Below are 16,483 nucleotides of genomic sequence, written 5' to 3'. Positions count from 1 at the left end.
CGACAAGGAGCAGACCACGATGCACCGGGCGGCGTCGACGCGATGGCTCAACAGAGCCTTGCGGATAGGCGAGGCAGCACCTCCTGCTGGGGTCCCAGTATACCTGTGCCCCAGCCTCGGCCCTCATAGTAGCAATGCCTCACGACATCGGCTGGAGGTCCCCCGAACCGCGCACGGGTGGGCAAGCCGTACGCAGGCAGCTCCCAGCAGACACGCGCACATACCACCGCCAGCCGAAGCACCCACAGCTTCGCCTCGGAAATTGCCCATGATGTGTACCGGCTGCGGCGCCTTCACGCAGACGAGCGACCCTCAACAGCTCGGCTACTTTGACTCGGGAAGCAGGCGGATCCGGAACTGGCTGAGCCCGCCGACGCACGAGAAGAAGGACTCGGCGTCCGACCAAGATAAGCTTGTCAATGACGCGCTGCGGTCTTTGGAAAGCGGCAAGATTGAGGCGCTTGGGCTGAGCCCCGCCGCCATGGGAACGGACGAAGAATCCCAGACAAAGGCCACGGCTGGTACGAATTGAGGCTTTGTTTGTGTCTGACACCAAGACTAACCGATGGCAGTTCTCGAAGCCGCCAAGCCTCCTGTATGCGGCCGATGCCACAACCTGCAGCACTACAGCACCAAGAGCGAAACGGCGAAAATGGCAATGCACCACCCGACCGTTGAGTCTTTGCGGGCAACGATCGAAGAGTCGCCCCACTCAATAAACCACATCATCCATGTCATCGACGCCGCCGATTTTCCAATGTCGCTGATCCCGCGCCTTCATGTCTTGCTCGGTAACATTCGACTGCGGTCACAAAACCGGCGTTCCAAATCACTAGGGATACTGAATGGTCGCAAGACGGACATGTCCTTTATCATAACGAGGAGTGACTTGTTGGGCCCCACCAAGGAGATAGTAGACTCCATGATGCCCTATCTCCAAGAGGTGCTGCGAGATTCCCTTGGAAGGAATGGCGACAAGGTGCGCCTCGGCAACGTGAAATGTGTCAGCGCCAGGAGGGGGTGGTGGACGAACCCAGCCAAAGAGGACATCTGGCGCCGGGGCGGCGCTGCGTGGCTGGTTGGCAAGGTCAACGTTGGCAAGAGCCAGCTGTTTGAGGCAGTCTACCCCAAAGGCAGGATGACACAAGGCAAGGTAGTCCAAGGCAAACTGCCCTCCAGAGCAACCACGGCAACTTCGAGCTTTTACGATGCTTTCGCCAGTGCCAGGTCGAGTGACGGACGCAGCAGGGGGGAACGGCCCCGGGACGATCTGGTGGTTGGAGAACTCCTGCCGCCGCCACGGCCGGCGGAAAACTATCCCGCGATGCCGGTGGTGTCTCCTCTTCCCGGGACAACTGCCTCGCCAATTCGACTTCCGTTTGGGGACGGCAAGGGAGAGCTCATCGACCTGCCCGGACTAGCAAGGAGCAACCTAGAACTTTTCGTCAAGGAGGAGCACCGACAGTCCCTAATTATGAAGAAGCGGATCGTTCCGGAGCAGAGGACGGTCAAGGCAGGCAAGTCGTTGCTTCTCGGTGGCGGGTTGATTCGCATTACCCCTCGTACGGACGACATTGACTTTCTCGTGTACAACTTCACGCCTTTGGACGACCACCTGACGGCGACTGAGAAGGCCATTGGCTTCCAAAATCAGACGCAGTCGTCTGTTGGCTTGGAAAACATCACGCTGCCCGGGGTCGGCGCCAAGATGAAGCATGCAGGGACCTTTAAGCTGTGCCACGACGTGACTAAGAAGAGGGCCGGGCCCCTGACGAGGAAGGATGCTGTCGGCCTGCGAGTGGATACGTTGCCCTTTCGTGTCATCTCCGTCGACATTCTGATTGAGAGCGTCGGATATGTCGAGATTGTCGCGCAGGTTCGGGCCCGAGACTTCGACGCATGGACGACTGCGCAGCAGCGAGCAGACGCGCGCGCCAAGAACGTCCCTGGTGCGTCGGACGATCCTTATGTCAAGATATTGCAGCAGAGATGGGGCTACACGGACGCCGAGCCATTCAGCAGACCGGCCAAGCTGTTGACTTGGGGGTCCGAGCCGGTCCGCGAGGCGCCCGCCGAACCCGAATCAGAGCCCGGATGGCCGGCGATCGACGTGTTCACGCCCGAGGGCCAGTTCGTGGCGTCTCGCAAGCCGATTAACGGGTGGGAGAACAACAAGCCGCGGGTGCTCGCCGAGCACAAGAAGAGCAGGCCGCGGCGCAGCATGAAGGGGGACAAGAAGAAGATGAAGGAAGCGACAAAGCCCAGGAGGATGGCTTGGTTGACTGAGTGATGGATCAGAGGAGCCCCGAGGCAGTGTAGCTGGAGATGAGTGAGGAGTCAAAGAGGCACCGAACCAGACGAAGTACGATGAGTTTAAAGACGAGGATACCCTATACTTACTTGGATCGACGGGCCCCTCGTATTCTTGGAGGAGGATGACCTGCCGTTGACCATGGATTTCTATGAATGCATATGGAAGCTCATCCTGATTTGCAGATCAAAGGTTGAGCTCCAGAGTGGAAAGGCCGGCGACCAAAAACGCTGGAGTCGTAAGTTATACTTGGGTATTTGCACGAGCCAGAAAGTACAGCGTCGTGAGCAGGAACCAGCTTACTAATAATCGAGCATAATGAATCGCTAAAGATACGTGGGGCCCAACCGTCCTTGTCTGCAGCATGTGCGTGCGTATACCTGAACGGCGCGAATGGCGTTTAAAACCAAGACCCCGACTTCTTTTTGACTTCCACAGCTCCATCAGGCACACAGTCAACACAGAAGCCGCGCCGCGCGCCGCAAGCGCATAGGCCAAACGCCTGTTCATGTGCTTGCGCCCACCGGAAGCCGTTGCGCGCACGACGAAGCGAAAGAGGGACACAACGTGTCTCCGTAAAGGCACCATGGCGGATGGGCAGCGTCAGCAAGCCGCACCGACGACATCACAGACGACGACGCAGACTACTGCGGAGCCGGAGCGGCGGACAGAGACGCCGAGGACGCTGCGGCTGAGGGGTGCCAGCCACGCCGACGAGAGGTCGGTGCAGTGGGCCGAGGACGTGGTGGACAACGAGGGTCTTGGGCGCAAGAGCTCCAAAGGTCGGTTAACCGGGACGGTGCCTGGAAGATGGTGGCTGACGTGGCTCTCAGTTTGCTGCATATACCACAAGCCCAAGGCCGTGGACGAGTCAAGCGACGAGTCGTCGTCTGGCTCCTCATCGTCCGACTCGGACTCGGACTCGGAGGCCGACAAGGGCAAGGGAGACGGCGACAAGAAGGTGCCCGCGTGTGGCCACTCGCACCATGGCCGCGGCCGGGGACGCGGAAAGAAACGGGAAGAGAAACAGAGGCGGCCGCCGAGTCCGAACGCGTACGAAAAAGTGCCCAAACCGAAACCAAAGAACGAGGCTGGGACGTCCAGCTCTTAAGCCGGTCCTTGGTGATGGACGGATAAGAAGACCACACGGGCCAGCAAAGCCATGTCGGTGGCATACGCAGATATGCAGCTACGAACCAGGCGTCTTGGTCGTTTTACTCGCCTTTTGTATTCTTTGGGCTCGTTGAGCTTGGACATTTTGGCGTTGAGGATGGCAAAAGGCAATGAGCGCGCAGTAGGCAATCAGAGTATGATTGGACTCGAGGACGCTCTCTCCACGATTCCGTATAGACGGAGGGGTATCGGCGAAGAGCTACGCAAAGGGAATAACAACAACGCAGACAACATTGAGACTTGTCATGATGCACCGCCGTCCTTTGGCCCGCTCTCCACAACAAAGTACTTGCCAGCTTTCCTGGACGCAGTCGACAGAGCATCCCACTCGCCGGCATCGGGCTGTGCGGGCAGCGGCGCATCTCTGACCCTGCGGGGCCGCCTGTAGTGGCCGACGAGGGCTTCCTTGTCGAGGACGTGACGCAGGTCTGCAAGGCCGAGGGCCCTCTCGCCGACGCCCTGAGCCGTTTCGTCGCGGATGGCGCTCAGGGGCTCGACGCCGCGGGTGTCGACGCTCTGAACGGCGCGGACGAAGCGCAGCTGGCTGTCGAGGGTGGCGAGCATGGCGTCCTCGTCGTACTTGGAGGCCGGCAGCGGTAGGGCGGCGAGGCGTAGGAGGTGGTGCAGCTGCGCGGGCGTAGTGGTGGCAACGGGCTCTGTCGACGCGGCAGCAGAGGGAGAGCCGTAGCGCAGGGAACGGACGGACCAGGTCGGGCGGGAGAGCATCTCGTGGACGGCTGATGGGACAGGCGACGAGGCGGTGCGTGGGCGCGGCGCGAGGCTGTGAGGGTGGGGAGCTGGGCGGCGGAGGGCGGCCAGGCGGCAGCGGGAGCAGCGGAGCGACATTGTGCGCTGTCTGCGGAGGAAAAGTATGACGGTGGGAGTGCACGCCTGCAGATGCGTCCGTCCCCTCGCTGCAATTGGAGGGGCGTGGATTGAGGTTGACGATGGGCGATGATGTGGATGAGGGCGGTATCGTGAGGTGGCTTTGCTTGCGAGCTCTGACTACCCGCTAGCATTGTACTTCGAGGAAAAGCCATGTTGAAGTGGAGTCCGCGGTATTGCTCTATCACTCCCTGAACCGGGCCCCTACACAGGGTCCGTGCTTGGCTCTGATTGGCTGCCTCTGCACAAAGGCGCCAGTGTCGCACCCCGCGGTTCCAGGTGTCTCTGAACCCCCCACCAGCGTCATAACCTTAGTGGTGCATGAGTTGACGACCACCTCGCCTTGTCACGACGTGCCACTTCAACCGCATTAAATCCACATCTTGTCCATCCAGATCCAAGGCAACCAGACTGACCCTCTCCTTCACCTGTCATCGCTTCAACACCTTCTCAAGCCAAGCCAAAAACCCCCACTGCCGACGGCCGAACCGACGAGACCGTTTCTCGCCAACCCATCGAATCGTGCGACGAAACCACCCGGCATCCTCATCGGCTCGCCACCATGGCTCAGGATCCCCGCGCGCTGCTCCAAAAGGTCCAGTTTAGCCCTGCTGTTCCTCCCCCGGCTCCCTGCTTCGAGCTCCAACCGACCGACCGAGCGCTGACAGATGCATGTCATGGCAGGCCGAGAAGTCGCTGCAGAGTGCTGGCGGCGGCTTCAGCTTCTTTGGTGGTCGCGAGGACAAGTACCAGAATGCGGCAGAGCTCTTTATCCAGGCAGCCAACGCCTTCAAGATGCAGAAGCAGAGTGCGTCCCCGTTGGATGAAAACCCGCTCCGAGAGAACTCAACGGCGCCATGCCTCTCGACGGACGGCTCCCCACAGGGGAGAGATGTAGTGTAGAGAGAGACCAGAATGCTGACCGTGGCCGTTTCTCCCGCCCAGATATGGAGGCCGGCAAGGCCTTTGAGCAGGCGGCGCAAATACAGACTGGCAAGCTCAACGAGCCTGACGACGCCGCCAACACCCTCGTCGACGCCTTCAAAGCCTACCGCAAGGACGATCCCCAGGCCGCGGTGCGCTGTCTCAACGTCGCCGTTGACCGCTACTGCGCAAAGGGCAACTTCCGGAGGGCCGCCTCGCAGAAGGAGACTATGGGCGAGCTGTACGAGCAGGACCTGGGCGACTCCAAAAGCGCCCTCGAGTGCTATGAGGCTGCTGCCGGGTGGTTTGAGGGCGACAATGCCAACGCGTACGTCATCGTCGTCGTCATTTCTAATGCGCCCCCATTTTCATGGCCCTTTCAAAGTCGCTGACGACGGAAACCACAGGCTGGCCAACAAGCTCTGGCTCAAGGTGGCCGATGTGGCGGCGCTCGAGGGCGACTACTACAAGGCCATTGAAAACTACGAAAAGGTGGCGGAGCAGTCCATCAACAACAACCTGATGAAGTACAGCGTCAAGGACTACTTCCTCAAGGCGGGCATCTGCCACCTGGCGAGCGGCGACCTGGTGGCGGCACAGCGCGGCCTCGAGCGCTACCGCGACATGGACCCGGCCTTTGGGACGCAGCGCGAGCACATGCTGCTGACGGACCTGTGCGATGCCATCGAGGCCAAGAGCCAGGAGCAGTTTAGCGACAAGCTGTTCCAGTACGACCAGGTCAGCAAGCTGGACAAGTGGAAGACGACGATGCTGGTCAGGGTCAAGAACTCGATTGAGGAGGCAGACGATGAGTTTGCCTAGGCGCGACTGGCTGCCGAGGGGAAGACAGCGGAAGTTGAGGTGAAGCCGCTGGAAGGGACTGTCCGACGTGGTCATCTACATGCGTATGCATTTATATGATGGTTATGCTGGGCGTGTGTCGGGTGGGACAGAGTAAGGGCAAGGCGAAGAGGGCGTCGGGACAGAGAGAGCTGGAAGCCTGCGATGGGAGTGAGGCGAGCTTTTAGCACATCCATTACACGCACAAGACACTCTTGACGATGCAGATTCTTGCCGTCGCCGGCATCAACGCCGCGTGTTTCCGCTGACTAGGGACAATGGTCAAGGTCGACCAAGACAGACTGGCCAACATTGGTCGAGCTGGGGCCAGGGTCCGTCCATGGGTGGTGCCAGTGTAGAAGGAAGTAGGGAGAGCCTGGCGCGGCTCGTCAGGGCTCGTCGTAAGAAGCAGCTCAAAGCACGGGACGGAGACGCCGCTCGGCCCGGGTTCCGAGAGCCAAGCCGGACGTGTCGGGCGCCTCGGCTCGTGTCTTCCGACCCCCGGTGTGTCGCCAGCGGGGGGTCAAATACGTCGAGTCCAGCAGAGGGTGCAGGTCAGAGAGTAGAGAGGAGAGGATGAAGAGTTTTCCATCAATATTTGTTCTCTGGTTGCCAAATGTTGCTGAAATGGATGACGGATTATTGTTGCTATATTTGGGCATCCCGATTGGCCGGCGGCGGGTCGGAACACGAGCTCGGAACGGCTGCACGCCCGAGTCGACGACCCAAATTTAGAAGAAGCGGGAGGGAGAAGACAAAGAGACCGTTGTTGTGGAAGCAAGGATCCGTCGGCGGCCCCACGTTTAATACGAGAGAGCACGTATAATAGGGAAAAGGGGGCCCGGTGCTGTGAGCGAGGCTTTTCGCTCCGCCCGCGGTGCCGACGGCCACGAGCCTTGTTCGTGTCCGGTCTGTAAGAGGGTAATGGCATTGTCCCTGCGCAGACGACAGTGACACGACATGTGCGAGGTGAGGGTCGACCGACAGTGGGCTAGGGAGTTTATTTTTATGCCTGGTCCCGAGAACACCCTTCTTGAGCCTTCTTTGGGCCACCATGGCCACCGGGCCCGCATCAACCTGGCCAGTCTCACGGCTCACGGGAAACAGGCGTCAGGACCCCCTGACGACGAAAACTTTTTAAGGCCAGAGGCTCATTGCCGCTGCTGTGCGGGCCATGCAAATATACGGAGTAATGGATGCATGTGCATATACCACGCGCAGGCACTTTGACGTGCAGCCGCAGACGCTGCCCTGCCGCGGCGAATTGGGACTTTGCAGTCAACGACAAAGGTAGCATAAATTCCGGGGTCTTTTTCTGCGTCCCTGACCAGGTGATGGCTACCACGTTGCATTTCCAATTCCCTGTCTGGCCGGGTCGAAAAGAAGAGGCGGCTCAGTGGATGCTTGTGGAGAGGCCAGGCCTCCCGGTCGCTCAACTCTGACCCGAGAGGTTCCATTCATGGTTCGAGACTGGGGCTTCATCGGGGACCGATTCGTCCTGTTTCTCAAGCTTCTCTCGGCTGACCATGACAAGGCTAGAACCGACCTCTTGTCTTCAGAATCCTTCACGAGGGACCTCCAGGATCGAGATGCCCCCCCCCCCCCCCCCCCTTTTTTCGTCATCGACCAACTGTCGCCAAGTCTGATGCCCGATAGCGTTTCCATTCCCGTCATTCCCGTCTCTGTGCTGCCTCATACGAGAGTGGGTATGTAAGCGAAGTCGCCGCACCCTGGATAGACCGTCTTCCGCATCGATCAACCTCATGCGTACACACTCGGCAAGAAGTTGCCATTCCTGACGCTCCCCAAGTGTGGGCAGCGCCGGGAAACCCCGTTCTTTTCTCGGAGCCTTTTTCGTTGCCTCTTTCAGATCTCGCTTGGCCCCATCGTACGATGCACGGGACAGGCGGCCAAGTCGACTCTCGAGGCCGCATAACAATTGAGCTGACAGACAGCAGAAGCCCTGCATGCAACTCGGGTTCCATCTTGCCTTGCCACAGTGGACCCCCGCGTCTCGGTCGGCCCGTCGGTGGCCGCAGCTTCGCTCACGTAGACGTCAACATCGCCTGCTGCTGAGGGGACTTTGGCAAGTCTTGTCTGCCTCTCGGCAATGACGGAACATCGGTCGTATTGCTAGAACCACGTTAGTGTATGTCTTCTCCCCGGGACAGAGCCATCACGATAGCATAGTGAATATAGACACATGCCGACAACCGTCGACTTGTCGTCCTCGGCTTCAGCCGGCCGTGTGGATTCCAGTTGCAGCCGACGCACGATGCCTCGGGAAGCATCGAGGCCTTAGCCTCCATCCGAGTGCCGCCCCGTTACACAGATCTTTGCGCCCCTTGTTGACCCTCGTAGGCTCCGTATATCTCTGCAGTCCTTGATATAAAGAGCCGCAGCACGGCACTTCATTCGTCGTCATGTAGCGGCCCTGCCCTTGTCGACTCCTGCAGAGAGTTGCAGCAGCCCTTTGAAAATGACAGTCCACAGCAGCTGGAATCCCAGACTCAAGTCTGTCAAGTTCGAGTTTGAGACCGAGCCCACGGCCTCGATCGACGCCCAGCAGCCCCCCCACGACGTCGTGTTCGAGAATCCGATCCCGTTCGACATTCCCGGTGTTCCGAAGAGGTTCGTCTTCGAACCTTCGCAGCCCACGGGCCCTTGTCGGCCCAGCTCTCAAGCCAGGGCGGGCACACAGCAACAAGAATGTTCTCGGAGAAGCTACGCCTCTGGTGCGAGAAACACGCCTAGAACGGGTACCTCTGGCCCCGATGATGCGCACTGTCGACGCAGCCGGCTTGTCGGTGAAAGCTGCGACATTGGCACGTTGGCAGCCAAGTCCAACACGGACCTCGTTGCTTTGATTTCGACGGCTTGGGCTCTAGTCCTCTCCCAACAGGTGGATGGTCCGAGTGTTGAGTTTGGGTTGAGCCTTTCAGATGATAGCTTGAGCGTTCATCCCGTCCATACATCGCTGGATCGGCGGCGGGCCATTTCCGAGGTCCTGAGGGACGCCGCCGCACATGTCGAGCAGATCCGGTCATCGAATCCCAGCACAGACGGCCTAGAACAGGCTGGTCATAACGGCGATGGAGCTTCTCTTTTTCAATCGGTCCTCGACATCAGCGCCAGAGGTACACGGCTCGATGAAGCGGTGCCTCTGGACCGTCCCCTGGTTATAGGTTGCTTGGTGGATCACGACGAGCAGGAGGTCACCTTCACAGCTCTATTTGAAGAGCGCATCATCCAGCGCAACCTTTTGCGCTTCCTTCTCAGCGACCTCGAGCATGTCGTCTGGCAGATGCTGCAGCCCCAAGCCGCGCATCTGGCGCTCAAGGACCTCGAGACTATCGGGCCCGTCAGCCAACGCGCCATGCGTCGCTTGAACCGCCCGTGAGTTCCAAAGACAAGAACAATAGCCAATGAAGCTGACCATGTGAAAGATTGCAGCCAAAGCGCGATTGTCTAGTGCAGCACCTCATAGCCAGCAATGTCGCCGATCGCCCAGAAGCCCCAGCCGTCGACGCCTGGGACGGCACCTTGACGTATGCTCGGCTGGACGCCCAAAGCAATTGCTTGGCCAGGCACCTCGTTTCACTTGGGGTCGGGCCCGAGGTCTTTGTACCCATCATTTTCGAAAAATCCAAAATGAGCATCGTAGCCATGCTGGCCGTGGTGAAAGCCGGCGGCGCCTTCATGCCCCTGGATCCAAGGATGCCCCTCTCGAGATTGCACTCAATGGTTGCCCAAGCTGGACCATCCATCGCAGTCTCTTCGGTAAGCTGCCGGGGCAAGATGCCAAGGGGCGTCGAGGAAATCATCTTGGACGAGGCGCTCCTGGCTCGCATCGCGGCACACCAAATGGATCGGTCGGGCTGCCCTGCAACGACGGCGACCCCGGATAACGTCTTATATCTCATGTTCACTAGTGGATCGACGGGCAAGCCCAAAGGCGTCGCCGTCAACCACGCCTCGTTCTGTTCCAGTGCCATCGGGTTCAAAGATGCCATCCGACTTGCGTCACCACAACGCCGGGCCCTTCACTATGCCTCGCCCGGGTTCGATGCCTCCATCATGGAGACCTTGGTCACGCTCATTGTCGGTGCGTGCATCTGCATACCATCGGACGCGGACCGCCTCGACGACGTCGCAAAGTGCATCGTGGATTTCCAGGTAAACTGGGCCTTTCTGACGCCTCCGATCGCGAGACTGCTTCGTCCCGAGGATGTTCCCCGACTCGAAGTTCTATGCCTCGGCGGAGAGGCCTTGCCGCGAGACGTCGTCGAGATATGGGCCGACAGCGTCGACGTCATCAACGCCTACGGCCCAACCGAATGCACCATCGTGGCCATGGTCAGCGACCCCATATCCAGAACGTCCCAGTCCATTCCGCTCGGCAAGCCCGTTGGCTGTGCGGTATGGATCTTGAACGAAGAGGGAGACCGGATCCAGTCGTTCAACAGTGTTGGGGAGATTATCATTGAAGGCCCTGGAGTAGCCAGAGGCTACCTCGGTGACGAGGTCAAGACGGCTGCCGTCTTTGGAGAGCACGCCGACTTTCTAGACACAATCACCAGTTCCTCGTCACGCTTTTACCGAACTGGCGACCTTGGGCGGATGAATGTTGACGGGACCATCGATTACTTGGGCCGCAAGGATACTCAAGTCAAGGTCAACGGCCAAAGAATTGAGACGGGCGAGATCGAGCATCACATGAAGAACATCTTGAACCAGCGTGACGAGAAGCCAGCTTTGGACGTCGTCGTCGAGCTGTTGCAGCCCGACCATGGTAGCCGGGCTTTCCTGGCTGCCTTTGTCGGTCCCGGAGAGGGCACCGCACCCGATTGCGCCTCGAAGCAAGGAATCTTTATCGACAGAGTAGATCCAGTCAGCAGACAGATTTTGGAAAGGACGACGGGTATCAAGGGGGCTCTCTCGGAAAAACTTCCAGACTACATGATACCCAGAGTTATCTTGCCCTGTGAAAGCATTCCACGAACATCTTCGGGGAAGACGGATCGGAAGAGGCTCCGTCAGACGGGCAACGATCTGACGATGGCTCAAGTCAAAGAAATTCAGGTGCCCACCACGATGAAGGGTTGCAGGAAACACCTGGAAACCTCAAAGGCAATGATTTCCACCTGTTTCGATGATGACCAGGATGAAAAAGCCTCGTGGACGACGAGCTCTGATGGGTCGGCGACGCAGGACGCGTCAGAAACATCAGAAGACTCCACCAGCGGGCTGCCATGCTTGACGCCAGGCGAGCAATTTATGCGCGAAATCTGGGCAGATATCCTCGAGCTTCCCAAGGAGAATATACTCCCCAACGACGACTTTCTTCTCCTTGGGGGCGACTCCATCGGCTTCATCAAAGTCGTCGCAGCTTGCCGCCGAGCCGGCATTCACACGACCGTGGCTGCCCTTGCGAGTTTCACCGTCCTGCAGGATATGGCCAGGGTTTGCGAGCGGTCTCAGAATGGCGCTGGAAGTTCCTCTGCCGGCAGAAGGAAGCCATTTGGCCTGCTGCGGCAAGACCAGGTGGTGGCTCTGCGCAAGGAAGCAGCTGTCCAGTGTGCCATCGATCCTAACCTTGTCCAAGATCTCTACCCATGCACACACACGCAGGAGGACTTGATGGTGGCAAACATCATCCATCCCGGGGTCTCTATAGGCCGCTTCAATCACAGGTTACCGAAAGACATCGACGTGGCCCGGTTCAAGAAGGCTTGGGAGAGCGTATGGAAAGACACGCCCATTCTCCGCACCAGGTTCACAAACACGTCGGCCGGCTCGCTCCAGGTTGTCGTCGACGAGGCCATGCCATGGTCAGAATCGCACAACCTGGAAGCGTACATCAAAGCAGACAACGCGAAGCCTATGTTGCCAGGTTTGCCGTTGTCCCGGTTTGCTCTGGTCTTCGAAAACGACAAGACAGTGCACTTTGTCTGGACCATGCATCATATGCTCTATGACGGGTGGTCTGTTTCTCTCATCTGCAAGAGGGTCAACGCTTCGTATCGTGGGCTGGCCACGGAGCCGGCGTCTGACTTCCGCCAGTTCGTCGCCTATTCGAGGGAGCTGGACGGAAAGCGCAACGCCACGTACTGGCAAAAGAAACTCGAGGGTGTCACTTCGTCCACATTCCCCGCCCCAGCACGTCCGGATCATGCGTGCCGTGCCAACCGTGTTGTCAGGGATTATCTTGAGCTGCCCGAGCGAAAAGAGCAATGCAAGACCACTATGTCCACCATGGTCCAGGCCGCCTGGGCTATCATGATCGGCCACTTCTCCAAGACCACCGACGTCCTCTTCGGTGCCACGATATCTGGGCGCAACGCGCCCCTGAGGGGTATCGACAACATTGAGGGGCCGACCATGGCCACTGTTCCTGTTAGGCTGACTGTGCGTCCGGATAGCCGCGCCGTTGACTTTCTGCACTCCGTCCGAGACCACTTCACCGAAATGATACCGTATGAGCAGACAGCGCTGAAGGCCATCAGGGCCATGAGCGAAGATACGAAACGGGGATGCGATTTTCAAAACATGCTGGTGATTCAGGCCGGATCCGTGTGGGGGAGCGACGACGAGCCGCTTGGTGAGCCCTCGCATCGGGGAGAAGACGCAACAGTGCCAGTTCTTTGCCAAGTCTGGCTCCTGCAGAGCAGAATCCATTTCGATGTGGTCTTTGACGAGCAAATCACTTGCCGTGAGGTCGTTACGGAAGCGATTGCTGCTGTCAAAGACATCCTTGGGCAGCTTCTACAACTTTCCGACTCATCAGAGACGCAACTGGCCAATATTCAACCCGGAAAAGCACAAGAGACGAGTATCGTGAGTTGCCTGGGTCCATCACCCGTGAAAACCGTTCAGGCTACAGTTCATGACCTGGTGAGCGACGTGTCCAGGCAACAACAACACGAGGAAGCTGTGTGCACTTCAGAAACCTCTGTGTCATATCAAGAGTTGGACAATCTGTCTTCCGACCTGGCACTTCATCTCCTGAAACTTGGCATCTGCAGAGGAATGATTTTACCCTTGTGTTTCGAGAAATCGGTCTGGACCATCGTTGCAATGCTCGCGGCTCTCAAGACTGGAGCGGCATTTGTTTTGCTTGACCCCAGCCAACCGCAGCAAAGGCTTGAGGAGCTTGTGTCCCAAGTCGCGGCCCAGTTTGTGCTGATATCGCCCTTGCAGGCAATGTCAATGAACTTTGCAGTTTCGCTTCGCCAAGTTATCGTCGACGGCGCCTTTCTCCAGACCTTGCCGGCCGCAAGAAGAGATGAGCTGCCCGATGTATCCCCTAGCGACCTTGCCTATATCATCTTCACCAGCGGGTCGACAGGTCGGCCAAAGGGGGTTATGATTTCTCATTCGGCGTTTGCGACAAGTGCTGCCGCTTATAGCAAAGCTCTTCTTCTCGAAGCCAAGAGACGCATCTTGCACTTTTCGTCGTACAGTTTCGACGCCAGCCTGAACGAAACCCTGGTTGTGCTGATGCACGGTGGCACTGTGTGCATTGCGAACGAAAAGGAACGAACTCAAGACCTTGCCGGCTTCGTGAGAAGAACAAAGGTCGACTGGGCCATCTTGACACCGTCAGTAGCCAGACTACTGTCCCCGAGCGACGTGCCTCTCCTAGAGACTCTTGACCTCGGCGGAGAGGCGCCGGATCGAGCGCTGCTCTCCAGGTGGCATCAGGCGCGGGTACGAGTCTTCAACGTGTACGGGCCTGCCGAGGGAGCGGGGACTGCTCTCTCCCAACAGTATGCTGGAGGTGTTGACCCGCGAACCATTGGTTTCCCGATGGGGTGCCAAGTATGGATCGTGGATCCAAGTGACCACGACAAGCTGGTTGCAGGCGGGCAAACAGGTGAACTTGTCCTGGAAGGGCCGATTCTGGCAAATGGCTACTTCAAGGATCCCCAGAAGACGGCACAGTCGTTCATTTCGAATCCCAAGTGGGCAACGCAGCCTGGGTTTGGCTCTGGGCCGAGACGCATGTATAAGACGGGGGATCTTGTCTTCAGGAAGGACAACGGTGCCATCGATTATGTTGGCCGGAAGGACCTGCAGGTAAAGCATCACGGTAAGTCATGCTCTCTGTCGTTGTTTGTGCGAGGCGAAGATGGGTCGACCTAACACTCTCCAGGTCAGCGAATTGAGCTCGGCGACATCGAGACCAACCTCGCCGCATGCTCTGGAGTGAAGCGCTGTGCAGTGTTCTACCCAGTGGCAGGGCCGTTGAAGCAGCAGCTGGTTGCAATCATCGAAGCGGATACCAAAGAAGAGGAAAACGAGGCATTTCCGCGCCAGTTGAAGACGGAACTGGCAGCCAAAGTTCCCGGCAGCATGGTCCCAGCACACTGGCTGGACGCGGGTTCCCTCGCCCACGATGGACAGCCGCTACCACTGAGCCTGTCAGGCAAACTTGATCGCCGTCTCATCACGGCCCAGCTTGAGCGGCTCTCCGCCTCCGAGGCAGATCAGGCGCTTGAGACATCGGGCTATCAGGACGTCCACGACGACGCCGGCACAGGCGTGATAGGCGAAGAAGAGCAGCCAGCCTACACGATAGCGAGGAAGATACACGAAATGCTTCCCGCTCGTATCCAAGCCGGTCTGGCATCAAAATGCGAAAATGAATGCCCCGAACGGACGAGCTTCGACGACCTGACCCTGCAGTCCTCGGGCCTCGACTCGCTGAACATGATGTCGCTCATGTATTTCATCTCTCGACAGTTTGACGCCAACGTCAGCATGCAGCTCCTCATGGACAAGAAGACAACAATACGGAAATTGGCCAAGTGCGTGTTGGATTCGCAGGCTGCTACCTGCTCAGAACCGTTCGCCCGTTCCCGCTTGCCGGTCTCAAGCCCGACCACGATTGACGTTATGGCCGAAATATGTCGACACGACTCGCGAGTTGCTGCTCTCCAGCGAAACGACCAAGCGTCAGGCAGTGGTATGTCCCTCGAACAGTATGCGACGCTCGGCGAACCGGTAACGGTTCTACTTACCGGTGGCAACGGATTCATCGGTACACAAATACTCCGCCAGCTTCTCGAGCATCGCCGTGTCAGCGGCGTCATTGCTGTGGTGCGCGGTGAGACGGCAGAACGCGCCAGAAGCCGCACTATCGAGGCGGCCAGGCGAGCCCGCTGGTGGACTGATCTACACGGAGAGAAGCTGCAGGTCTGGCCTGGGGACCTGTCGCTCCCATGTTTGGGTCTCGAACCGGCGCATTGGGAGCATCTCCAAGGGGGGAATGTCGACATCATCATTCACAATGGAGCTGCGGTGCACTGGGCAAAGAGTTATGCGGCCCTTGAAGCCGCAAACGTCGATTCGACGGTTGAGTTGCTCTGCCTCGCAGCAACGGTTCCCCGTATGGGGTTCGTATATGTCACTGGTGGCCGAGATGGAGATTCTCAGGACGAATTAGACGAAGACGTGGCGAGAGAGTTATCAGGCCCTGATGCCGTCGGGTACAGTCAAACGAAATTTGTCGCCGAGGCGGTGACAAAAAGGGCGGCGCGGCGTTGCTTGGCCGCGAGCGGCTCGAACAGGTTTGCCATCATCAGCCCCGGCCTTGTCGTCGGCACCGCAACCGAAGGCGTCGCAAACATCGATGACTATATATGGCGGCTTGCGGCAGCGTGTATTAGGCTGGGCGCTTACAACGCCACTCAGGCTGACTCTTGGGTCGAGCTATCCGACGCGGCGACCATGGCAACGACTATTGTCGACACTGCCTTTGAGTCGGCGATTCCGGGAATGGCGCCTCAAGTCGTGAAGCAGGTCTATGATGGCATGAAATGGGGCCAATTCTGGGCCGTCTTGGCTGGCATGGGGTATCGGCTGGAGGCTCGAGAAGCGGCAGAGTGGCTTGCTTCTATGCGTGAGGATATTGACGCGTGCAAGGAGTCCCATCCACTGTGGCCGCTGGCACACATGTTGGAGAGCCAAACAATGCAGGAAGCGGCGGAGAGCTGGAGGGGCGAGACGCCTCTGAGGTTGAAGTTGGCTGTGAGGAGAAACGCCGAGTTCCTCAGCTCAGTTGGTTTCCTTCCCCCGCTCACCAGCAATGGCCAGGAAGCGACGCAGGGATCAAGTGGCGGAACGTTTTCGAGATCGGGGCGGTAAGGACGGAGGTGGAGGGCACTGGGCAGAGTCGTTGGAGAAAGATTTCATAGGCCCGACATTGATACCGGCGTTGTTAGACTTGCCCTCAAGGCAGCTGCTTGGAAAGTCAGTAATGAATAGATAAGCTGTTTTTTCCCTTTTCGATTTCAACTCGACGATGGTTTGACGCCGCAAGTGACCCTGATGAGCCGACGTGACGTC

At 58.5% G+C, this 16,483-nt stretch overlaps 5 protein-coding genes across 5 annotated transcripts; 4 read left to right on the top strand and 1 right to left on the bottom strand.

Moving 5' to 3' along the window:
• Nucleotides 1-271: 271 nt before the first annotated feature.
• Nucleotides 272-2,290, top strand: HRG_02447 (uncharacterized protein; the record flags this gene model as incomplete). Its single annotated transcript, XM_044860918.1, has 2 exons — nt 272-521; nt 573-2,290. The coding sequence occupies 2 exons, from the start codon at nt 272-274 to the stop codon at nt 2,288-2,290; spliced, it is 1,968 nt and encodes a 655-aa protein (XP_044724551.1).
• A 607-nt stretch (nt 2,291-2,897) lies between these two features.
• HRG_02446 (protein phosphatase inhibitor domain-containing protein) lies at nt 2,898-3,422 on the top strand (the record flags this gene model as incomplete). The annotated part of the gene is made up of 2 exons (XM_044860917.1): nt 2,898-3,093; nt 3,145-3,422. 2 exons carry the CDS (start codon nt 2,898-2,900, stop codon nt 3,420-3,422), a joined length of 474 nt encoding a protein of 157 aa, XP_044724550.1.
• Nucleotides 3,423-3,727: 305 nt separating this feature from the next.
• HRG_02445 (glu-tRNAGln amidotransferase C subunit domain-containing protein) lies at nt 3,728-4,330 on the bottom strand (the record flags this gene model as incomplete). The annotated part of the gene is made up of 1 exon (XM_044860916.1): nt 3,728-4,330. The coding sequence occupies one exon, from the start codon at nt 4,328-4,330 to the stop codon at nt 3,728-3,730; it is 603 nt and encodes a 200-aa protein (XP_044724549.1).
• A 601-nt stretch (nt 4,331-4,931) lies between these two features.
• Nucleotides 4,932-6,115, top strand: HRG_02444 (soluble NSF attachment protein, SNAP domain-containing protein; the record flags this gene model as incomplete). Its single annotated transcript, XM_044860915.1, has 4 exons — nt 4,932-4,964; nt 5,054-5,177; nt 5,315-5,621; nt 5,701-6,115. The coding sequence occupies 4 exons, from the start codon at nt 4,932-4,934 to the stop codon at nt 6,113-6,115; spliced, it is 879 nt and encodes a 292-aa protein (XP_044724548.1).
• Nucleotides 6,116-8,612: 2,497 nt separating this feature from the next.
• Nucleotides 8,613-16,282, top strand: HRG_02443 (AMP-binding enzyme domain-containing protein; the record flags this gene model as incomplete). The annotated part of the gene is made up of 8 exons (XM_044860914.1): nt 8,613-8,764; nt 8,930-9,529; nt 9,580-13,101; nt 13,159-13,473; nt 13,528-14,225; nt 14,289-14,943; nt 15,013-15,531; nt 15,706-16,282. 8 exons carry the CDS (start codon nt 8,613-8,615, stop codon nt 16,280-16,282), a joined length of 7,038 nt encoding a protein of 2,345 aa, XP_044724547.1.
• Between the last annotated feature and the right edge of the window lie 201 nt (nt 16,283-16,483).

Source organism: Hirsutella rhossiliensis (assembly GCF_020360975.1).
Source record: "Hirsutella rhossiliensis strain HR02 chromosome Unknown scaffold00002, whole genome shotgun sequence".
NCBI lineage: Eukaryota > Fungi > Ascomycota > Sordariomycetes > Hypocreales > Ophiocordycipitaceae > Hirsutella > Hirsutella rhossiliensis.
This window is presented reverse-complemented; position numbering and strand designations above follow the sequence as displayed.